General features: G+C 42.5%; 2 protein-coding genes across 5 annotated transcripts in view; one reads left to right on the forward strand and one right to left on the reverse strand.

The window, feature by feature from the left end:
- UMODL1 (uromodulin like 1) overlaps nucleotides 1-1,122 on the reverse strand; it is a 138,211-nt gene extending 137,089 nt beyond the window's left edge. For both annotated transcript variants that reach the window (XR_012431973.1, XM_074033974.1), the window contains exon 1: nucleotides 803-1,122. The gene's annotated coding sequence lies outside the window, so the exon portion shown is untranslated. The remainder of the gene's footprint in view (nucleotides 1-802) is intronic.
- ZBTB21 (zinc finger and BTB domain containing 21) lies at nucleotides 1-23,324 on the forward strand. 3 transcript variants are annotated; one of them, XM_005548630.5, is made up of 3 exons: nucleotides 1-119; nucleotides 16,052-17,667; nucleotides 18,271-23,324. In XM_005548630.5, the coding sequence occupies exons 2-3, from the start codon at nucleotides 16,065-16,067 to the stop codon at nucleotides 19,263-19,265; spliced, it is 2,598 nt and encodes an 865-aa protein (XP_005548687.2). In that variant the 5' UTR covers nucleotides 1-119; nucleotides 16,052-16,064; the 3' UTR covers nucleotides 19,266-23,324. The 3 variants fall into 3 exon arrangements, with proteins under 3 accessions (XP_005548687.2, XP_005548684.2, XP_073890077.1); XM_005548627.5 differs by having other exon boundaries at nucleotides 16,052-23,324; XM_074033976.1 differs by lacking the exon at nucleotides 1-119 and adding an exon at nucleotides 7,888-7,997 and having other exon boundaries at nucleotides 16,052-23,324.
- Nucleotides 23,325-24,835: the final 1,511 nt, after the last annotated feature.

Below are 24,835 nucleotides of genomic sequence, written 5' to 3' on the forward strand. Positions count from 1 at the left end.
GGTGTGGGATGACGTCAAATTCAAGATGGATGGAATCACAGCGGCAGCGGCGGCTGCGGCGCGCGCGAGCCGAGTGTGAGCGGAAAGGGGCCCGGCGTCTGCCTCGGGGCTGAAGACCGGTGAGTAACTGTCACGCCCCTCGCTCTAGGAGAACTGCGGGGCCCCCTGGGAGGCTACAGCCTCCCCGCAAAACGCGGCCTTTCCTGACGTAACTCTGAGGTGATTTCTCTCCTCTTTTTTCTCCACCAGCGGGTTGCGGGCTCCGAGCGCTTCTGCGCGTGCGCGGGGCCTGGGCGCTCACCGAGCATGCCCCGGGTTCCCACGTAGCCGATTGTACCCTCACACTGCGCATACTCCCTGCCCGCACTTGGCCTCGCCCTCGCGAATGCGCATGCTCCATTCCCTCGCGGGCTTCACTCGTCACCGTGGCCGAGCTGCCCCGGGGTAGGGGACTCGCTTGGCCCAGGCGCGCGCCCCTCGCGCGGAGCGGTTGAAATGCCTCGTGGAGAAGGGCGCGTTCTCCGGTTCTGGGCAGGGGTTGGGGGCCGGCGGTCCGGGCCGCGAGGTGCGTGCGGAAGCTGGCCGGTGGCCTTGGGGACCCCGCACCTGCCGCGACCCGCCGCTCCCTTCACGGTCCGGGACCCAGCCCCGCCGCCCCGTCCTCGGCGTAGTGGCCGGAGCGTGACCGCTCGGTGCCCGCCGGACGCTCGCTCCCCGCCCCCGGCCCGCCTCCCCGCCCGGCCCCTCCCGCGGACGCTTGGACCTCGCTGCGCGTTTCTTCCCCTCCAGACCCCCTGCAGACCTTGTCTGGGACTTCTCGGCGGTCCCGCAGAGCACAGCACCCTCCGCTGGCCAGGAGCTCTGCTGCTCGGCCGGCGACCGTCTCCCCGCTGGAGGAGCCCCTTCCCCCGGCCGAAGTCTGCGGCTGTAGGGGCAGGGAGTCAAGACGCAGCCCGTGCCGGCCTTAGAGACCCTGCGGCAGCGCCGCCACATCTCTTCCCGGCTTTTCGGGAACACGCCCAGTAGTCCATCCTCAGAGGCTCCTGCCTTTCCATCCTAGCACACCCCTGGGGGCTCGCACTCTGCCCCCGGTTGCTATGCGCTTCCAGCCACGAGGGCTCTGCGGTTCAGGAGAATTCCGCCAGAGAGCGCGTTCGGAGGCGGGGTGTGTTTCGACAGGTATCCCGGTGGGATTGCCTGAGCAAGAGGAGGGGGAAAGTTAGACTTCACACGGCCTGGGGTTTTTCCTTTCGTGCAAGCACTCGCAGCCCTGGCACCGAGCCTCCGAGGGCACGCGTGTATTACAGCATAGTCCAGCGATTGTTCACATGATGACCCTGAGCGCTCAATTAAGCAGCTTACATATGGTCCTCATACCTTGTTTAAGAAGACAAGAAAGTGGGTTAATCCATTTTAGAAAGATTTCTCTTGGAAAATTATCTTTTAAAGCTTTCCTCATGTACTTGAAGGAGTAAATCATGATCTCTAAGGACTAGTAGTCATTAAGTTTAAGCACCCCTAAATATCGATGTTGAAAAGAAAGTCAAAATTTGAAGTGCTGGTTTACTTAAAAGTAACTTTTTGTTTATTTTTCCTTTTTAACACTATTGAAAGTATAATGTGCTTCATTCTGTTGAAACAGAAATTGAAGAAGATATAACCCCTGCCCTCTAGTAACTTACACTATTTAGGAGGGAATATTAGATGTGTACACTGGTAAGGAAAAATTGTAAATAACAAAATTGGGGTTATTAAGAAGGTCTCGATGGAAATGAGATAATTAAAGGGACAATTTTTTCTTTTCCTTTTTTTTTTTTTATTGTGACGGAGTTTCACTCTTGTTGCCCCAGGCTGGAGTACAATGGCATGATCTCGGCCCGCTGCTACCTCCGCCTTCTGGGTTCAAGCGATTCTTCTGCCTCAGTCTCCCGAGTAGCTGGAATTACAGGCACCCACCACCACACCCAGCTAATTTTTTTTTTTTTCCTAGTAGAGAAGGGGTTTCACCCTGTTGGCCAGGATGGTCTTGAGATCTCCTGACTTCGTGATCCACACCCCAGTTGGCCTCCCAAAGTGCTGAGATTACAGGCATGAGCCACTGCGCCCAGCAGAAGGGACAATTTTAGTTGTCCCTAAAGCCAATGGAAGTAGAGAGAGCAGATCATAAGCTATTTAAGAGCTACGTTTGACCAGGTCGCAGTGGTAGGCTATAAGGGAAAGAGAAGAGATTTCTGGTTTTGGAAACTTAGGGGCTGGCAACACACCAAAGTAAATCGGGAATATGTGAGGACAAGCAGATGTGGGAGCAGGGACGAGAGGTGTGGAGTTTAAGTACCATGCTGGACCTGAGGATATACTGTGATGGAACTGTTCAGTAGGTACCTGAGAGGGTGGAGCCTCAAGAGTCTAAGCAGAGATACAGATTTGGGAGTCACCGTCCAGTAGTGATTAAAGTCACAAGGTCTGATAGAAAAAGCAAAGAATACTGCCCCGTGTTGGGGCTCAGTAACGGATGCTGGAGAAATAAAGGTGAGCTAGTCCAGGTCTTGAGCCTCAAGTTTGATGATTTCTCTCTTTGCCCAATACCTAGCTTGCTAGGCCTTGTGCTGGGCATCAGGGATACAGGCATGCAAGCAAGGGTTCTTTCTTTAGGGAGCCCCTTGAGGGAGACACATGTAAAAGCAGATCAATTGAAGAAGTTGTGGTGGTATTACAGAGAGATGAAGTATTGTGGTTTAGATGACTGAGCTGCTGGCTAGGGGCAACTACAAAAGCTTTGTAGAGTCGGTTACATTTCACCTGGATCTTTCGATAGAAGCTAACCAAGTAAAGGAGAGGGAAGAGAGATCTTGGGTGGCAGAAGCTGGATATGCAAGTTTGTAGAGTAGATGGTAAGGAGTGTCCAATAAGGGTGGAGAGATGAATTGTAACCAAAGTATGAAAAGTCTTGTATGCCAGTCTATAGTTTGGATTTTCTTTAGAAATAGAAAAATCAGTACAGTACTCCAAAGCAGGGCAGTGATGTAATGTGCTTTACTTCAGCAAAACAACTAACAGCCATAATTTTCACTCCTGCATTTAATTGGAGTGAAGAATACAGAAAAATCAAATCTTTATTGTTGTGGAAGATAACGTGTTGAGCATTGATAAGAATGCCAAAAGATATTAAATAGATTATCAGTCTTTAAATAGCTTTCAGTCCTCTTGGGGAGACACAAATGACTAACAATAAAGGCAGTGAATAAACATGTAAATGGTGCTGAAGTTGAAAGGAGGTATTTGCCCATTATAAACTGAAGTAGTCAAGGAAGGTATGTTAGTTTGCCTGGGCTGCTATAACAAAGTACTACAGACTGGATGACTTACCAGATTTCTTTTCTCACAGTTCTGGAAGCTAGAAGTCCAAGATCAAGGTGTCAGCAGGGTTGGCTGCTTCTGAGGCTTCTCTTTGGCTTATAGGTTACATCTTCTTGTCGCTACTTCGTCCTTCCTCTGTTCATGTCTTTGTGCTAATCTTCCTTATCTGTAAGAACACCAGTTACATCAGTTTAGGGGTCACCCTAAAGCCCTCATTTTAACTTAATTACGTCTTAGAGACCATGTCTCCAAGTACAGTTACATTCTCCAGGTGCTGGAGGGTAAGTCTTTATCATATAAATTTGGGGGGGAAGAGTGGGGACACAATTCAACCCATAATGGAGGATTTTATGGAGGAGCTGGGACTTGACCTGAGCTTTGAAAGGTGATTCGTGTTCTGAGTAGTGTGCTGAGGGGGGGGGTTTAGGTGAGTTCTAGGACTTTCCAGATTGGGGAATGGAAGAAGTCAGATGTGCAGGTTAGGTCTCAGAGACAGAGTATCTGGAGCAGGAAGGTATCACTAGGGAATAACTAAGGGAAAGAAAAAAAAATTTTTTTTTTTTTTTTTTTTTGAGATGGAATTTCACTCAGGCTCAGCCGTCACCCAGTGGTGACTGGAGTGCAGTGGCACGATCCTGGCTCACTGCATCCTTCACCTCCCAGGTTCAAGCGATTCTCCTGCCTCAGCCTCTCTAGTAGCTGGGATTACAGGCACCCGTCACCACACCCAGCTAATTTTCGTATTTTTGGTAGAGACGGGGTTTTACCATGTTGGCCAGGCTGGTCTCAAACTCTTGATCTCAGGTGATCCACCCACCTTGGCTTCCCAAAGTGCTAGGATTACAGGCATGAGTCACTGCGCCCGGCTCAGAAAATTTTAGAAGTCATTTGAAACCAGATTTTATAGAGCCCTGTAGTCATTGTTTTAAATATTTTAGCCTAATGGAGAACAATTGTTTTTATTATTTTATTTTTAAACAGGATCAAAGCTGGTTCTCTTCATTCAGATCTTAGATCTCAGCTGAAATATTCCATCAAGGTATTTTCTGACCATCCTCTCGAGGCACTGCATCCAGCGATAGCACCTTGTTTATTTCTACCATAACACTTAGCAGAATCTGAGGTTATCTTTTTTATTTGTTTCCTTATTTAGCATCTGATTTATCTCACTAGAAAGTGGGGGTCTTGTCTGTTTGGTGCACCCCTATATTTCAGATAAATCTAACCATGCCTTGTACAGAATTGGAATTCAGTAAATAAATTGAATTAATAATAGGAGTATTTAATGTGTATGTTGGGTGAACGATCAAAGCTTTGTTCTAAGAAGCTCAGGCTAGCAGCTGTATTAGGATGGGTTTGGAAGGCATGACAGGAACAGTGAATACCACGTGGAAATATATTAGGGTTCTTTAATAACAAGAACAGAAAATGGCTGGCTTGAATGGAAAAAGTAGTTTATTGTAAAGATACAGGACTTAAGAGCTAAAAACTGGGCCAGGAAGAAGGACAAAAACCAAGCTAACTCCAGGAATCTATGTAGCAGGCACTAGCAAGGTTGCATTTTCAGGCCTCCGCTGAGATAAATCAGCTTCATTTATTTATTGCCTTTGTCATTCTTCTCAGGATTCATATTCCAAGGACAAAGTTTCTGATTGATTTGGCTTTGGTTGTATGGTTAGCCCAGAGCTAGGGGAGAGGAGCACATCAGGCTGTGTAGCACATCAGGCTGTAGCACACAGTGGGACAAGAGCAGTTCTTCTATAGCAAAATCATGGGGCTGTTAACGGGATGGAATGGCTGTGTAGTGGCTGGAAGAAAACAGCCAAGGCTGTGACCAGAGTCTGCTAAGGTGCAAAGGAGCTTGAACTATGTTAGAGTAGGATCATTCTGCTGAATGTGGCAGAGAACAAACCATCAAACCAAAATCAAACCCCCTTGGTAGAGACTGAAAGTGTGGTGAAATGGAATACAAGATAATAACATAACTCTTCTTGAAGGATTGGATAAGCTAGTCTAGGTTTGAAATCTGAGGATATTTGCATTGTCACCAAGTGAGTGATGATAAGACTGAAACTCAGAGGCAGCTTCCTATCACCATCGAATAGTAAAATCCATTGGTAGGTGTTATGGCTAAATCCTGAGGTTAGGGTTTGGGGATAAGCAGTCTGTGTGTGTGTTTATATTCCAGAGTCAAATGTAGATGCTTTGTTTTTTTAACTAGGTGTTTGCCTTGTGTTACGTGCATTCCCTCTCTTTTCTAGTATCATGGTTAGGACTATAGAAGCAATCCCCAATATCCAAAGGACCCATGTTCCCAGAGTTGAATTGTAGGTTGATGCTGGATGTAAAGAGACATTTTCCTGTAGAACTGGTAGTAGCAGTTTTGTGGCTAGTCTGGGAGCCAACTTAATTTATAATGTACCTTTAGCTACGACACTAGTCCAAGTAGTAGGTGAGACTATTTTGATCCCTTTCCATCTCTCTCTCTCAACCCCTCACTCACCCCCTGGTACCCTTCTGAGTGCCAGCTCATGCTTTGCTGTCTTCTGCTTCTATCACTAGAATGCTCTATATTCAAAATTGCCTACCTTCCCCCTCCCTCAAAAATCTTTTCCATACGACTGATTTAACACTCTATAGAGGAAAGTATTTGCATTGAATTAATTTATGTTAAGATATGAGGCTGGGCGTGGTGGCTCACACCTGTAATCCCAGCACTGTGGGAGACCGAGATGGGCGGATCACCTGGGGTCAGGAGTTCGAGACCAGCCTGACCAACATAGTGAAACCCTGTCTCTACTAAAAATACAAAAATTAGCCAGGCCTGGTGGCTGGGGTCCCAGCTACTCAGGAGGCTGAGACAGGAGAATTGCTTGAACCCAGGAGGCAGAGGTTGCAGTGAGCCAAGATCGTGCCACTGCACTCCAGCCTGGGTAACAGAGTGAGACTCCATCTCAAAAAAAAAAAAAAAAAAGAAAGAAAAAAAAAAAGATGTGAGATATGAGTCCCCCACCCCCTTAGCATTTATTACCTGAGGAATTTGAAGTGATGGTATGAAATAATCTTCTGGAATCCAGTTCTGAAGGGTTTTGTAGCCATTCTAGGGAATTGGAAGTTGAGGCCAAGGCAAGCCCTTGCAAGGTTTTAAGCTCCAGCAAGGCCGATGAGCATTTCTGAAAAGTGTCTATGGTAGAAATGTAAAGAATGGAACCTTTAGTATTATAGGTTGACTATTCCTTTCTGAAATGCTTGGGACCAGAGGTGTTTCAGATTCCAGATTGATTGGGATTTTGAAGTATTCGCATTATACCCGGTGATTCAGTATACCTAATCCAAAAATCCAAAATGCTCTAATGAGCCTTTCCTTTGTGCATCATGTCATTGCTCAGAAAGTAGTTTTGGGTTTTTGGACTAGAGATATTCAGCTTGTATTATAATTGTCAAAGGAGTGATGAGTCCTAAGCCTTCCTTAGGACTATTCACTCATAGTTAATAGTGAGTAGTTCCCACTATTCACTCATCCACCATCCTACCCCCTGGCCAAATTAATTGCTTCCTGGAATCCGTATCCCCATAGCATTCTTCACATCCTTCATTAATTGTTGTCTGTCCTACCATGGAAATGTGAACTACAGGAGAACAAGAAGCAGGCCAGTTACTCATCTTCCCATCACCAGCACCTGTTGTGATACATGGTGGGTAGCAGGCCCACACAAGCATCTGTGAGGGGAAGAGGAAAAGGAAGGAAGATGTGCATGTGCCACATGGGAAGTGCTGAACGTACTGGGGCTTTCGAACATGTTGCCTCTTCTATCTTTCATAAAAATCCTATGTGGTGGGTAGTGTTAGCCATGTTTAACAGGTAAGGAAACTAGTCAGAAAGATTGAGTCATCTTTAGAAGGTTACATGCCTACTAGGTGGCAGAGCCAGGATTTGAGACAAATAGACTGATTTGAAAGGCTTTTCCATGGAACTGTAAGGTCCTCCGTGAATTGTTAACCATAAAGATTCTCTCATTTTGAAATTTCAGAAGACATGAAGTAGAAACAATCCAGGCAGGCTTTGGGAACCTATTTGTGTGCGAGGATCAAATTGGTAAGCAAGCTGGCCCTGTTTCAGAAACTGGTTTTCCTGGGGGGTTTTCCTTTTAGCTTTTTCTGTTGCTCATAAATAGACCTTTTCTTCCAAATTTCACCCACTTGTCTTTTAAGAGCTCCAAGGTTTTTCCGCCATGACTGAAGTGGCAGAACTTCTGCCGTGATGAGTCAGGTGGAGATGAGCCGTGGAAAGGAGGGGCGTAGATGATGGTGGCAGCAGTGCATGTTTATATGTAAGATGCACTGCTTCTGTAAGTCGGAGGCCCTGATTACTCATAATGAAAACCTGCATGGAAATTTGGAGTGATGTGCCAGCAAACTTACCGGTCTAGATCTGAAAAAATACACTGAGGAGAAAGTACACCCAGCAACAAAGTTCGCCTTATCTGACAGCACAAGAGCAGAGAAATCAAAAGTTTTTGAGGATTCGGTCTACACAGCCACCAGCCACAAACAGTCTTGCTGGATTATCTCGTGATTGTCAGCAGTTGTGATTTTCCCCCTTTTACTTACATTCTTGATGGAGCATTTTGTATTTTTAGGTAATTGTTAAACTCAAATATACTGTCATTAAAACACAAAAATTCAGTATGTTGTCTGTTTGCAGCCAGAGTAGGAAAGGGTACGTTGTTTTCAAAGCTTAATTGAATTAAAATGTAAAAAAAGCAAGGGCCTTAATATAAAGGTGAGGGATCTGCATCTCGTTCTAGACATCTAGAGTCTCCAGATCCTGGGGTACTGGGGAGAATGGACAATGTTGCTTTCCTGTGCAAGATCCTCAGATAACATATTTTAGCCCCCAAGGCACTAATGCCTCCCTCTTCCTCCAGCCTCATGGGCGTTTCCTCCCCCATGTGTACCTTTACCTTTCACCAGACAAAGCCACCTGTGGTTCCCTTGGATTCCTCCTGCTCTGTCTTGTCTCTGTGGTGGTGCGTGTACTGCAGCCCAGCCAGCTGATATGAATCCTGCCCTGCTACTTATTATCTGTCTGACATTGAGCATGTTACTTAACCTTCTGTGCCTCAGTTTTCTCATCTGTAGAATGGAGATAATAATAGTACCTAATTCCTAGGGTTGATGTCAATATTGGGTTGATACATAAAAAGTGTTTACTTTTGTGTATATGGCAGAATAAGCACCCAAATTATAGCTGTTATTAAGTACCTAATTACTGTTCTTCTGAATGGAATGAAAAATAAATACTTATCCCTTGAAATGCCCTTCATCCTTCCTGCCTATCTCTTCCCCGCATTCCCTATAAAACTTTCTTCGTATAACGCCCTTCCTGGTCTCCATCTCACCTGGCTCTGATGCCTGTCATCCATACTGCATCTCTACCTCTACAAACATCCTATCTGCTGCTTAGCATACTGGACTAGGCTGATGAATTGACCTGTCCTCTTCCTGCGCAAGACCTTAAGCTCCATAAGGCAGGGCCGTACTTGTTAAATTGGTATCTTCCATGTCTAGAAGGGTTCTAGCACACCCTAGACAGATGCTAGCCATAAGTCTATAACTGTCTGGGTAACCTTAGGCAAATGACTTGACCTCTCAATGCCTCAGTTTTCTCATTTGTAAAAAGGATTGATGACACTCTAGTTCAGAGGATGATACGAGAATTGGAAGAGGAAACTAGAGGCAGTGTCATGTAGGGGTTAAGAGCTTAGCCTCTGGAGCCAAGCCAGCTGATGCGAATCCTGCTCTGCTACTTATTATCTCTATGACGTTGAGCATGTTACTTGACCTTCTGTGCCTTAGTTTTTCTCATTGTAAAATGGGGATAATAGTACCTACCTCCTGTGGTTGATGTAAATATGGAGTTAGTACATAAAAAGTGTTTACTTTTGTGTATGTGACAGAATAAACAGCAAATTTTAGTTGTTATTAAGTACCTAGTTACTGTTCTACTGAATGGAATGGAAAGTAAATACTCTGTAAAGTTGTCCTGCAGTTGTGTATCAGGAATTTGGACATCCCAAGGCACTTTTCAGGCTGGTGTGATGGCTCTAAATGGAGGTTATAGGAAAGTTAAGTTTTAAGTCCCCAATAATTTTCAGGGACAGTGAGTATTTCTCTTACAACTTAACTCTGAGTGACTTTATTATTGTCCCCTAGTTCATAGATGTTTTCATTCAAAGAAGATAGAAGTCTGTGATCCAAGAAATTTGAAGCAGTGACTTAGAGCAGAAATAGGGATCATGATACTTTGAATAATGCATAAAGAAGGAAACCTTTCTAAACAAAGAACAGGGACACAAATACTGCTTTTTTGGCAACAGGATGCATACGGTCTGTGGAATATCATTTGCTTCAGGTCCAGGGATGTAGAAAACTCCCCTTGGTTTAGTCTTCACACTAAAGAGCCAGGACAAGCCCTTGGAAGGGAGGTTTGAAGTGGTTAGCCTTTACCTGTGCTTCAAGTTCTGTTTGTGTCTTAGTTTGGATTCCCCCAAAAGTAGACCCTAAGATAAAGATTCAGATTTAGATGTTTATTTGGGAAGTGATCCCAGGAAGCACAAGAAAGGAAGTAGGGACAGTAAGGCAGAGATGGAGGCTCATAAAGGGTACACTGATGAACAGGTTTGCTGCTCACATGTAGGATATCAAAACTGAATTCTTAAAAAAAATCAAAACTCCTGTTTTTTCTGTCAAACCTCGTCTCTCCTAAGGATGCCCTTCCAGTTATTTTGGCAGAATGCTTAACTCCACACCTTCTGTTTTCTCCTGCAGTCTGTCCACTAGAAATCCTAATGACTCTGCCTTTACCTCCATTGCTACCACCCTAGTCCCAGCCACTATCCTCTCTCATCTGAGTCATTACAGTGGACTGCAAGCCGGCCCGCAGCTTCCATCCTAACCTACCCTCTGTTGTCTACTCTCAACAACAGAGCCAGAGCAATCCTTTGGAAGCATAATTCAGGTCTTTGTCATTCCTCTGCTCAGAATCTTCAGTGGCTGTCCATTTCATCCATAGTAAGAAAGAAAGTTCTTCTGGAGGTCTCCCAGCCCTTGACAGTCTTTCTTCTTCTTGCCTCTCAGATGTCATCTTGCATGGTTCCCAGCACACACTGCTCCAGCCCTTCTGTTGCCTTAGCTTCTCCTTTTGTTGTGATGTTCTTCCTCCATTTATCTCCATGGCTCATCCCTCGCCTCCTTCATACCTTCTCTGATCCCATTTTGATGAGTAAATGACATGAGAAGTTCCTGGTACATTTTATAGTGTAGGTTCTTGTATAGTTAGGTGCTATATAAATGGTAGCAACTATTATCTTATTTAATTCCCACAATAGCATTATGTGGTAGCTGCATTATCCTTATTTTATAGCAAGGTAAACTGAGGCTCAAAGAGGTTGGTTAGCCTAGAACACTGGCTCTCAAAATATTTTGACTGACCCACAGGAAGGAATACATTTTATATCTCAATCCAGTCCGTGCTTGCTTATGTGAATATGTACATATATATAATAGAAACAAAAGTTTCTCAAGCTCGTAATTAACCTTAAGACATTTGATGCATTCTGATATTTTCTGCTCTGTCCTAGTCATTTATTTTTTAAATGCTAATTTTAAACCACCAAATTGAGTTTAAGAACCCCTTTTGACAGAGACTATCCAAGCCTTTAATTCTGTATCGTTAATTCTGTGTTACAGCTTTTCCCTGTGGCAACATCTGAACTAGCTTTGTCAAAAATTATTAGTGCTAAAAACTCCTCAGTACCCAGCTGAGTAATACATGTAACATTATAAGCTTATGTCTTTTTCTGCTGACCTCTGTAAAATATGATAAGGGTTTCTTTATACAGATAGATGTAAAGAACGTCTGGTAGGAATAAGGAAAATTTGAATGACTAACAGAAGAAAGAGGAAGGGAAATTATCTCTATCAAGTAGTCACAAATAGAATAATTTTTTAAAAATAGAAGAATTAAAATTTACCATTTACTTTGAAAGGATGGTAGGCGGGAATGGACAGAAACTTGGTACAGTCTGACCAAAGCAGTTGTTTGTGGACAGGCTAAAGGCATCATCTCTAGAAGCAAAGTCCTGTGTTGCAGTCAGTTAAATTGAGTCGCATCTTATCAGGGAGTCAGAAGGAATTGTATACTGCATGTGGCCACTCCCAGGTTGACAGCCTAGGAGACTCTGGGCTCTTCTGAAGAGCCTGGTGGCTGGGGTAACCAGCAAAGGCCAAAAGAGAACGTACAAATGTGCTGGGGTCAAGTTTGGTTCATCTACAGTTTGCCCTCTAGAGAAAGATAAAACCGTCACAAATATTCTTAGTTACTTGGGATACATTTAGTCTTAGAAATAAATGTCTTAATATTTGAAAGAAAATACGGCATTATAAAATGAAAGGGATGAGCCAGGTGCATTGGCTCACGCCTGTAATCCCAGCACTTTGGGAGGCTGAGGCAGGCAGATCACGTGAGGTCAGGAGTTCGGGACCAGTCTAGCCAATATGGTGAAACCCCATCTATACTAAAAATACAAAAGTTAGCTGGGCGTTGTGGGGCACGCCTGTAATCCCAGCTACTCAGGAGGCTGAGGCAGGAGAATCACTGGAACCCAGGAGGCAGAGGTTACAGTGAGCCAAGATTGAGCCATTGCACTCCAGCCTGGGCAACAGAGCGATACCCCGTCTAAAAGAAAAAATGAAAAGGATGAGGTGTTAGAGGAACAGAAGCCTAAATAAAGGGTCAGATACACAGAGTCAGGCATTGTCTCCGCATGAAATGGCTTTGTCTGCATCGAGAATATGGTGGGGTTAATCTGCCCTATTTCTTTGATACCAAATAGATGCCTATTAATCCTGCAATTTCTGCAAGTTAATTTGTTGAGTTTTCTTTAGATGAACTCTTTGCAACAACCCTGCAAGAGGAGGGCACAGTTGTCATTCCCATCTCACGTGAGGGACCTGCCACACCGAGAGGCTAACAGAAACACCCAAGGACAATCAACCAGCCTGCAAGGAGCTGGCATCTCAACCCAAGTGTCTGGCACCAGAGCTTGCACTCTACCACTTGGCCTCCTCTTTTCATGTTTAGATTTGAAGAGCATTTCAGTGAAATCTCAGTTTAAACTCTTTAATTAAATTTAGAACTGGGCTAAAGTTTCCTTTGTGCTATTGTTGAAAATGTGATTTGGTAAGAAAATAGTATTCATGAGATTGCAAGGCAAATAGCATTAAGAAAGAAAACAAACTTCTTTTATTCTTTAACACTTACAATCTTTTTTTTTTTTTTTTTTTTTGAGACAGTGTCCTGCTCTGTCACCCAGGCTGGAGTGCAGTGGCACAGTCTTGGCTCACTACAACCTCCACCTCCTAGGCTTAAGTGATTCTCATGCTTCAGTCTCCTGAGTAGCTGGGATTACAGGCGCATGCCTCCATCCCTGGCTAATTTTTGTATTTTCAGTAGAGATGGGGTTTCACCATGTTGGCCGGGCTTGTCTCGAACTCCTGACCTCAAGTGACCTGCCCGCTTTGGCCTCCCAAAGTGCTGGGATTACAAGTGTGAGCCACCATGCCCGGCATAAACACTTTCGTTAGTAATTAGCAAATAATTTTTCTCTTTCCAAATTCTTATCTATTTTTAAAGGTCTCTTGGCCAAGCTCAGTGGCTCATGCCTATAATCCCAACACTTGGGGAGGCTGAAGCGGGAGGATCTCTTGAGCCCACAAGTTGGAGACCAGCCTGAGCAACATAGTGAGGCCCCATTTCTAAATAAAAAAAATTTCCCGGGTGTAATTAGTCCATTTTCATAATGCTAATAAAGACATACCTGAGGCTGGGTAACTAACAAAAAGAGGTTCAGTGAACTCACAGTTCCACGTGACTGGGGAAGCCGTGTAATTATGGCAGAAGGCGAGTGCCGGGCACATCTCACATGGTGGCAGGGAAGAGAGAACTTGTGCAGGGGAACTCCTCTTTATAAAACCATCAGCTCTCCTGAGATTTATGCATTATCTCAAGAACAGCATAAGAAAGACCTGCCCCCATGATTCAGTTGCTTCCCACTGGGTCCCTCCCAGATGTGAGGAACTGTGGGAGCTACAGTTCAAAATGAGATTTTACTGGGGACACAGCCAAAATATATCATTCCATCCTGGCCCCTCCTGAATCTCACATCTTCACATTTCAAAACCAATCATGCATTCCCAACAGTCCCCCAAAGTCTTAACTAATTTCAGCATTAACTCAAAAGTCCACAGACCAAAGTCTCATCTGAGACAAAGCAAGTCCCTTCCACCTATGAGCCTGCAAAGTCAAAAACAAGTTAGTTACTTCCCAGATACAGTGGGGGTACAGGAATTGGGTAACTACAGCCGTTCCAAATGGGAGAAATTGGCCAAAACAAAGAGGCTTACAGGCCCCATGCAAGGCCAAAATCCAGCAGGGCAGTCAAATTTCAAAGCCCCAAAATTATCTTGGACTCTGTCTCACATCCAGGTCAAGCTGATGTAAGAGGTGAGCTCCCATGGTCTTGGGCCGCTCCGCCCCTGTGACTTTGCAGGGTATATCCCCCGCTCCTGGCTGCTTTTATGGGCTGGCATTGAGTGTCGATGGGTTTTGCAGGCACACAGTGCCAGCTGTCAGTGTATCTACCATTCTGGGTTCTGGAGGATGGTGGCCCTCTTCTCACAGCTCCACTAGGCAGTGCCCCAGTGGGGACTCTATATGGGGGCTTCAACCCCACATTTCCCTTCTGCATTGCCCTAGCAGAAGTTGCTCCATGAGGGCCCTGTCCCTCATGGAAGGGACACAGCCCTGCAGCAAACTTCTTCCTGGACATACAGGTGTCCACATGGAAACTGTCAATGCTTGGAGCTTGCACCATCTGAAGCCATGGCCCAAGCTGTACCTTGGCCCCTTTCAGCCACGGCTAGAGCACCTGGGACACAGGGCACCAAGTTCCTAGGCTGCACACAGAAAGGGGTCCCTGGGCCTGGCCCACGAAACCATTTTTTCCTCCTAGACCTCTGGGCCTGTGATGGGAGGGGCTGCTGCAAAGGTCTCTGGCATGTCCTAGAGACATTTTCCCCATTGTCTTGGTGATTAACATTCGGCTCCTCGTTACTTAGGCAAATTCCTGCAGCCAGTTTGAATTTCTCCTCAGAAAATGGGATTTTCTTTTCTTTTTACTGTTAGGCGGCAACTTCTCCAAACTTTTATTCTCTACTTCCCTATAAAACTGAATGCCTCTAACAGCACCTGAGTCACCTCTTGAATGCTTTGCTGCTTAGAAATTCCTTCTGCCAGATACCCTGAATAATCTCTCTCAAGTTAAAAGTTCCATAGATCTCTAGGGCAGGGGCAAAATGCCACCAGTCTCTTTGCTAAAACATAACAAGAGTCACCTTAGCTTCAGTTCCCCACAAATTCCTCATCTCCATCTGAGACCACCTCAGCCTGGATTTCATTGTCCATATCATTATCAGCATTATGGTCAAAGCCATTCAGCAAGTCTCTAGGGAGTTCCAGACTTTCCCTCATTTTCCTGTCTTCTTCTGAGTCCTCTGAACTGCTCCAGCCTCTGCCGGAAACCCAGTTCCAAAGTTGCTTCCACATTTTTGGGTATCTTTTCAGCAGTGCCCCAGTCTATTGGTATCAATTTACTGTATTAGTACATTTTCACACTTCTAATGAAGACATACCCAAGACTGGGTAACTTACAAGAAAAAGAGGTTCAGTGGACTCACAGTTCCACGTGGTTGGGGAGGCCTTGTAATGATGGAAGGCAAGGAGGAGCAAGTCACATCTCACATGGCAGCAGGGAAGAGAGAACTTGTGCTATCATGAGAAGAGCACGAGAAAGAGAAAAGAAAGAAACCATGATTCAGTTACCTCCCACTGGGTCCCTCCCATGACATGTGGGAATTGTGGGAGTTACAATTCAAAAGGAGATTTGGGTGGGGACACCACCAAACCGTATCACCTGGCGAGGTGGCATATGCTTGTGGTCCCAGCTACTCAGGAGGCTGAGTGGGAGGATTGCTTGAGCCCAGGAGGTTGAGGCTGCAGTGAGCCATCATGGTGCCACTGCACTCCAGCCTGGGTGACAGAGAGATACCCTATCTCAAAATAAAAAATAAGGGTCTCACAAGACCTGCTTTGCAACCAATTGTTAACAGTTCACATTATGTTTAAGTATATGTAGTAATAAAGCTGATTTTCTGTCAAAATTATAGACTTCAGGGGTTTTGATAATTCATACTTGTTTTCTGAATTGATAAGGAATAGTGCCAAGCATCAAATGGATAAGGACCCTAAATAATAAACCTTTATTTTCAAATATTGCTTCCATATCCACCTGCCAAGTTCTGGCAGCCTTTTTGATGGTATACAAATGCCTATGTTATAGTTCCTGCAATTCTTCTGTTTTAATGAGGACCTACTTAAACCACGAGACTTATTTTACATTTTCACCATTATTTAAATAAGATTGTTCATTCATAAAGCTTCTGTCAGCCTACGGTCTGCTAAATATTGGTACCTTTGCAAAGACAGCTGATGTTCCCTGCTCTTGAGGAGCCCTTCATTCCAAGGGAACTTTTCACTGCAATATCTGTAGTAATTTTACATTTTGTCTTTTAGATAAACTCAAGCCATGGAGGGATTACTGCATTACATCAACCCCGCACACGCCATTTCTCTCCTAAGTGCCCTGAATGAGGAGCGTCTCAAAGGACAGCTGTGCGATGTGCTGCTGATTGTTGGAGACCAAAAGTTCCGAGCTCATAAAAATGTCTTGGCTGCCAGCAGCGAATACTTTCAGAGTTTATTCACAAATAAGGAAAATGAGTCACAAGCTGTATTTCAGCTTGACTTCTGTGAGCCAGATGCTTTTGATAATGTTTTAAACTACATTTATTCTTCCTCTCTATTTGTTGAGAAGAGCAGCCTTGCTGCTGTGCAAGAACTTGGCTATAGTCTTGGGATTTCCTTTCTGACAAACATCGTTTCTAAAACACCTCAAGCCCCCTTTCCAGCGTGTCCTAATAGAAAAAAAGTGTTTGTAGAAGATGATGAAAACAGTTCTCAAAAGAGAAGTGTCATTGTTTGTCAAAGTAGAAACGAAGCACAAGGAAAAACTGTTAGTCAAAATCAACCTGATGTAAGCCATACTTCCCGGCCCTCTCCTAGCATTGCAGTCAAGGCTAATACCAATAAGCCACATGTCCCAAAACCAATTGAACCGCTTCATAGTTTGTCATTAACTGAAAAGAGTTGGCCGAAAGATAGTTCTGTGGGATATGCAAAGTCTCTTGAGCATTCTGGATCTTTGGATGATCCTAATAGAATCAGTTTGGTGAAAAGAAATGCAGTATTGCCTTCAAAGCCTCTGCAAGACAGAGAAGCTATGGATGATAAACCAGGTGTGAGTGGTCAGCTTCCAAAAGGAAAAGCTCTAGAGCTGGCTTTGAAGAGACCACGGCCACCTGTTTTGTCTCTTTGTAGCTCATCAGAGACTCCCTATGTATTAAAAGAAACTAACAAAGGAAATGGTCAAGGTGAAGATAGAAACTTGTTGTATTATTCAAAGTTAGGCTTAGTGATCCCATCCAGTGGATCTGGTTCTGGAAACCAAAGCATTGACAGGAGTGGCCCACTTGTTAAGAGTCTCCTCAGACGGTCTTTGTCGATGGATAGCCAGGTTCCTGTCTATTCACCTTCCATAGATTTGAAATCTTCCCAGGGATCATCTTCGGTGTCCAGTGATGCACCAGGGAATGTGTTGTGTGCTTTATCTCAAAAGTCATCTTTAAAAGATTGTAGTGAAAAAACAGCCCTAGATGACAGGCCTCAAGTGCTACAACCGCATCGCCTCAGGTCCTTTAGTGCTTCTCAGTCAACAGACAGGGAGGGAGCCTCCCCTGTGACTGAGGTGCGCATAAAGACCGAGCCCAGCAGCCCGCTGTCGGACCCCTCGGACATCATCCGCGTCACTGTGGGAGATGCGGCAGCAACAGCAGCTGCCTCATCTTCATCGGTCACAAGAGACCTGTCTCTGAAAACAGAAGATGACCAAAAAGACATGAGCAGACTCCCAGCAAAAAGGAGGTTCCAAGCGGACCGAAGGTTGCCGTTTAAGAAGTTAAAGGTGAATGAGCATGGGTCTCCTGTGTCAGAAGATAATTTTGAGGAAGGCTCAAGCCCTACTATCCTTGATGCAGATTTTCCAGATTCTGATTTGAATAAAGACGAATTTGGTGAGTTGGAGGGGACGAGACCAAACAAAAAATTTAAATGCAAACATTGCCTTAAGATCTTTAGATCAACAGCAGGTCTTCACCGTCATGTTAACATGTACCATAACCCAGAAAAGCCCTACGCTTGTGACATCTGTCACAAGAGGTTTCACACCAACTTCAAAGTGTGGACACACTGTCAGACCCAACATGGCATAGTGAAGAACCCATCACCAGCCTCTAGTTCACATGCTGTTTTGGATGAAAAATTCCAAAGAAAGCTGATTGACATAGTGAGAGAGAGAGAAATTAAGAAGGCCCTGATCATTAAGTTAAGGCGCGGCAAGCCTGGTTTTCAGGGACAGAGTAGCTCCCAAGCGCAGCAAGTCATCAAGAGGAACTTGAGATCTCGAGCCAAAGGAGCTTACATTTGTACTTACTGTGGAAAAGCGTACCGCTTTCTCTCTCAATTTAAGCAGCACATAAAAATGCATCCAGGAGAAAAACCCCTTGGAGTAAATAAAGTTGCTAAACCAAAAGAGCATGCTCCTCTTGCAAGTCCAGTAGAAAACAAGGAGGTTTACCAGTGCCGTCTCTGTAATGCTAAGCTCTCTTCTCTCCTAGAGCAAGGAAGCCACGAGCGGCTGTGCCGGAACGCGGCCGTCTGCCCTTACTGCAGCCTCAGGTTTTTCTCGCCCGAGCTGAAGCAAGAACACGAGAGCAAGTGTGAGTATAAGAAGCTGACCTGCCTCGAGTGCATGCGCACCTTCAAGTCCTCTTTCAGCATCTGGCGGCACCAGGTTGAAGTCCATAATCAGAACAACATGGCACCCACCGAAAACTTTTCTTTGCCCGTTTTGGACCACAATGGTGATGTAACTGGTTCTTCAAGGCCCCAGTCCCACCCTGAGCCCAATAAAGTAAACCACATCGTCACCACAAAAGATGATAACGTGTTCAGTGATTCTTCAGAACAAGTTAACTTCGACTCGGAAGATTCCTCTTGTCTCCCTGAAGATCTTAGTCTTTCCAAGCAACTGAAAATCCAAGTCAAAGAGGAGCCTGTGGAGGAGGCTGAGGAAGAGGCACCCGAGGCCAGCACAGCCCCCAAAGAAGCGGGTCCTAGCAAAGAAGCCAGCCTGTGGCCCTGCGAGAAGTGTGGGAAGATGTTCACAGTGCACAAGCAGCTGGAGCGTCACCAGGAGCTTCTGTGCTCTGTGAAACCATTTATTTGTCACGTGTGCAACAAAGCTTTTCGCACTAATTTTAGACTCTGGAGTCACTTCCAGTCGCACATGTCTCAGGCTTCAGAGGAATCGGCACATAAGGAATCTGAGGTGTGCCCTGTTCCCACAAACTCTCCCTCTCCACCACCTCTGCCACCGCCACCGCCACTGCCCAAGATCCAGCCTCTGGAGCCTGACAGCCCCACAGGCCTGTCCGAAAACCCAACTCCAGCCACAGAAAAACTGTTTGTGCCCCAAGAATCAGACACCCTTTTTTACCATGCCCCACCCCTTTCAGCAATCACATTTAAAAGACAGTTTATGTGTAAACTTTGCCACAGGACATTCAAGACTGCATTTAGTCTTTGGAGTCACGAACAAACACACAATTGAAAGACCAACACTTTTTACCTATGGGAGGCAGTCCCCAGATTTCAACCGGAATTGTGAAATGTGTCATAAGAAACAAAATATTTTTTAAACAAGAATAATAAAGGTTGGAGATTGTTACGCTTGAAATGAAGTTTGAGACAAATTGATAATTACTTAGTAAAGTCCTTAATCAACTTTAGAAATACACCTTTTAAAATATTGTGATTCTGGACCTTACAAGAACAAGATGGTTTGATTTCGTTAATGTTGAAATTGGATTAGTCTTGATTGTGTGCATGGTTCCTCATTCCATGGTGTCAATATAATCATTTAATTGAGGTTTTTGGTTTTTTACTGATTTGTAATTAGTGGAATACTATCAAAGTATTCCTTCTTTTGATTATTTTAGACACTTGAGTTCTAGTTAAATCTTAACCATGTTCTTAAGTCCAAAATATATCAGGAAGAAGTGGAGTAGTTTTCTGTATTGATTTGTATCTTAGACTACTTTAGCAATAAAAGATAAATCTCAACTTTGATAAGTTATCCTGACACTTGATAAAAATAAATATTTGGTATTTTGTGGTCATGTAGAACTTCTTTTTGTATGACAATTGTGAGAAATTTAAATCAGCAATAGTAACACTTAGATCTTTATAAACTAACAAAAACTTGCTTTCAGTCAATATAATAAACGATAAACTCTAAGGAAGACCTGGGAAATGAATGCAATTTATGGAAGTCCCCTACAGTCAGTTTATAAGGGTTTCAGTAGTGATAGACATTGTGATAAAAACTTGTACCATGTTACATGTACACTGCACCACAGTCTAAATTCAGACCAGCATTTGAAGGACTGCAGATGTTTCATTTCCTCTGATTTATGCTGTCACAAATTGAAAATCTGAGTGTAGTTAGGACCAAAAACAAAGCTAACCATATGGCACTAATTTTGATTTTAACATTAGTCTAAAAAATAAGGTCGGGACATATATTTAAATAGATCCCAGATACTCAAGAGTTAGCACAGCTGATCTAAAATTCTAAATTACCATTTACTTCTAGATAATTCAGAGCAGAGGAGAAACATCTCACTGCAGTTTCAACATTCTTTTCAAAAACAATATATACAACATTTACATTTTCCTGCCTCTCTTTTGTGACAGTTTCTGTTAGAATTTTTTGGTGGTCTGGTGGTTAAAATCAGCAAGGCCATTCTCTACATCATTGCTTAATATTTCAGAAATAGATATTAAAGCACTATCAGTGGTCCAAAATTAGTTTTCGCTACTTATTTTGGTCTGTGGGTTTTGGGCTTTTCAGAGAATACTATGTATAATTTGTAATTGAAAGCCTTTCAATAGGATATCCAAAGTTCAGTGTGGTGTTTCAAAAGGGAAAATTTTTACTTGTAGGGGTGGGAATTAGATGTATTTAAAAAAATGAAACTATAAAATCCTTTTAAGAAAGTAATACCAATTTAGACTCTAGTTTGTGTTACAAGGTATTCTTTCAAAATTTTTTAAAAAGTCAACTACTATCATTAAGAAATAACTCCGTACCCATCAGTCTTATTGCCAACATTCCATCCCACTGGGAGGAAAGAGAATTCTCATTTTTTTATTGAACCAGACATTTTTATAAAATACTGATTGACTTTGTACATTATAAATATTATATATGAAATTTTGCCTTGTATTCTTTCACTTGAAAAAACTCCAAAATTCCACATTTTAGTAGTTACTTCCTATTCTTTCTTAAATTTGATGGAGAAGGGAAAATAAATTGCAGTTATTGATTCTTGCCATCTTTGTTTTCCTAAAGAAATCTATGCATTTTAAGGATAAAACTAAAGCATATGGCTTTACATGAAACATCAGGATGGATTATTGTACATTGAATTCATTCCCCGTATAATGTGGTATTTCTTACTCTGACCATCTTAGTAGCTGTCACTTCAGAAGAAGACAGTTTCCCTGAGTGATCATCACCTACATGGCCATTAGAGTATCTATTGGTGATAATTCCATGATACAGAGTATCTTGGCATTATAAATTCAGTATCCCAGGACTTGAACCTTTATGCTACATTTTTGAAGATTTTTAAAAAATAATATTGTTAATCAGTAAAAAAAAGAAAAAAAATATTTTTGATCTAAACATAGGTTCTGCATATCTGTTAGATTTTAAAAATGACTGGTGTTTTGTCTTCACATTTTTGTCTAAGCAAGGAATATAAGATTTCAAATAAAATTTTGAACCAAAAACATTTATAATGCCGTTCTGGTTTTTCTATTACTTTTTATACTGTACTTTAAAAGCATTAGGCTGAAAGAGTTTATTTTGGTGGTCAAAAAAAATATGCTTCCACTCATGTAACTATTTTAAATGTTAAGAAGTAAAATAATGAAAGATATGTTAATTACTTTATTCAGTAAAGTTTTTTAAGAATGTTTATCTCAGCCAGTAGGCAAATACTTGGTGTAAAACAAGTTGGTCTTAAATTGTTGCAACTCATTAGCTAGTGAAGATATTCATGTAAATATCTTTTAGGATTGTAATTAATTTTGAAAATGTAGAAAGCTCTTTATTCCATGTAAGTATGCAGGATGCCTGCTTTTTTATGCAGTTGTGGAAAGAATGTAAAATGTTTTAATATATTCTTTGTTAATCTGAGAACTTGATATTGAATCATTTTCTTTATGTGGGAGAAGGAGGGAGTAACAAAACGTGTTTTTATCACTCAAAGTAAGCAATGGAGGTAACAAATATTGTGCATTTTAACAGTAATATTTGAAGATTTGTAGAATATTCACCTTTAAAACTAGTTAGTATGCATTTATAATTTTACCAGAATATACAACTAACAATTCAACAGTGATGTTCTTTACATTTGTGGGGAGATATGTGATGTTCTTGGTATTCTGGTTTGGAATGGAATGTTTATAGCCTTGCCAGTAAAAATATGCCCCAGCACTTAATTAGTGACCGTTTGAATCCATATGTAGTCCCATGGTGCTAATGAGAGTAGCTGCTGTGAAACAGGAATAAAATGTGTCTGTTCACGGAGGTGCAGTGTGGCTGCATCTACAAAGCCAACTGTCTGATCAAGGTGAGGGAGAGATGTGAGAATTAACAGATCTAAAGTTGGCCTTTGTTGCCTCAAATTGGGTTTGTACACACGTGCATGTGTGCGTATATACAACTGTAATCTGGAACTTTAAGAAGTAAAATTATTTGAAATTTCTTAGTAAAAAGTAATTAGGTATAATTCCAATAGATTTCTGTATAAATTTTATCTAACTGGATTACAAGTCAGTTTGTCAATTTACGATGTCTCAGTGATGTTTCTGCAATAATTGTGAAATGCATTATTGATTTAAATAATGCTAACACATTTTAAAAGTGTTCTTTAACACTGACTACTAAACTTTAAGTTTTAAAAAATAGGTTTTCATTTATGGCTTTTTGTGGTTTTAGCACTTTAAGAAGTTTGATTTTTGTAATTTTTAATATGCTCTTTCAGTGCATCTCAGCAGGTACTCCAGCTTATGGCATTCCCATGTGACTCGGGGGAAGACAAAGTCGGTGTTTAGATTCTGGAGGAGAAAAAATGAGTTACAATGTCAGGTGTTTTTAAAAATTCCTTTTAGAGACAGTCTTTTGGGAACCAAAGCATTTTACTGTAAATCTTTAAAATAACAGAATTCAGTGCTCTTTCATCATTTGTTAGTGCTGTCCAGATTTTTCACACAGTTATACTCAGTTATTACTAATTTTCAGAACATTAGTCCAAGGCTATTTCAAATTTTCCGTTGAATATATGCTTATGGTTAAAAGAAAAACAAATGAATGGTTTTATAATTCTGTATATTTTGTCATATGCCTTAGCAGAGTAAGTCATTTTTCAGTTTTACTTAGGAATAAGCTTTTTCGAACTGAAAATTCATGGTAAAGTAGGATTTCTATCTAATGTTAATCCATTGCTTATTTGTATTCAATTCTTTTGTCTGTTTACTTTGCTTAAATGTTGACTAAGAATGATTGGAGTCAATAAATTTGTACTGTATTTTGCTTTGAGTCAGTCTCAATGGTATGCTCTGTACTTTGATAGTAACCATGTGTAGCATTTACATTTATGAAAGTAAAGTTAAAATCTTCTTATTTGGGTAATGTGAGTAGCCACTTATGAGTTGTGAGAGATTAAATTTTCCCCCATTCCAGGTTGCTTATCGAATTAAGGTTGTATTAAAGCTTTAGTTATTTGGGCACCACAAATATATGATGGTTAAAACCAGATAGGCAACCATCTTTGCTCATCTGCCATTTCCTTTACTATTCACACTAGTAGTTTTTAAGGTGATGGGGCAGGGGGGTAAATGCAGAAAAAGAACATTTTTAAGTACCCTGCATTAATATTTCTGCATAGCAATTGATAAACCAGTTTTATTTGATAATCTAAAGAATTTAATGTCATAGCTTTTTTTTTCCCATTGTAATGAGGCTTTTCTGTAAAACTGGGGTATATCATTTTTTAAGTTTTATTAGCTCTCCCTGTAACGTGAACAGCTGAACTGTAGATAATCAAATTAATGCCACCAAGCTGACTGGAAAATAAGGAATTAGAGAGAAGGTACAGAGCCCCACAGTGGGTTGATCAGTGCTGCTTCTCACCTGCTTGGACTCGCACTTCTTGGCTTCTGATGGTTCTGTTTTCCTTTACTGATATCCTAAACTAGCCTTTCTCGGGAGCCTCTGCCCACAGTGTCTTGAACACACTGTACCAGGAACAAATTATATATATACACACATACACACACACACATATATATACACACATATATTTTAATCATCTGCTTTAACCTTTTTTGTTTTTTTTATTTTTTAGCAATAACAGGCTTTATGAGATTTGGGATTGCTGCACTCCTTTGCATCCTCTTAATCTTTGGCACATACTCAAGACAGCAAATAGTGTGGTAGCAAAATCATGTCCCCAGTGTTTAATATTTTCCCCAGCCAGAGGCAAGATCTTGGCTCAGTTCTTACGAACGTGAGCTCTATGAACTTGGAAAGTTGAGTGGCAGGTGTTCCTCATACATGGTGTATGTGTGAAGATTTGCCATATTGTCATAGAGGCACTTTACAAATGCAGCACAGGGAAACACTGCTGCAGCATTAATTTGGGTATCATGCTATTGATCATCAGTCCGTGTCCTCCACAGGAGAGTCCTTGGTCAGTTCATCCCCCTCATGATAATGCAAGTCTGCCTTTTGTGCAGTGTCTTAAAACCCCCTTGTGGTTGGCATCATTTCCTCCAGAAAATACTTCCTGGCCCCTTTCCAGGTGCTCTTCACCCCAGCCCACAGCAGTTGCTCCTCCTAAGTGTTGCCCATAACACCCTGATATCAGCCTGTCATTTGACTTGCTACTTTCTATTTCATCCGCATGTGGTTTATCCTGCTGGACTAGGAGGGACCCAAGGATAGGGGCTATTCCTTGCGTTTCCAGGACCTGGCAAAGGGAAGGTGCCTATTAAGTATTTGATAAACAAATACAGCAAAGAAATTTTGTCCAAGGCAGCAGTCAACCA

The sequence above is a fragment of the Macaca fascicularis genome, chromosome 3 (genome assembly GCF_037993035.2).
Source record: "Macaca fascicularis isolate 582-1 chromosome 3, T2T-MFA8v1.1".
Lineage (NCBI taxonomy): Eukaryota > Metazoa > Chordata > Mammalia > Primates > Cercopithecidae > Macaca > Macaca fascicularis.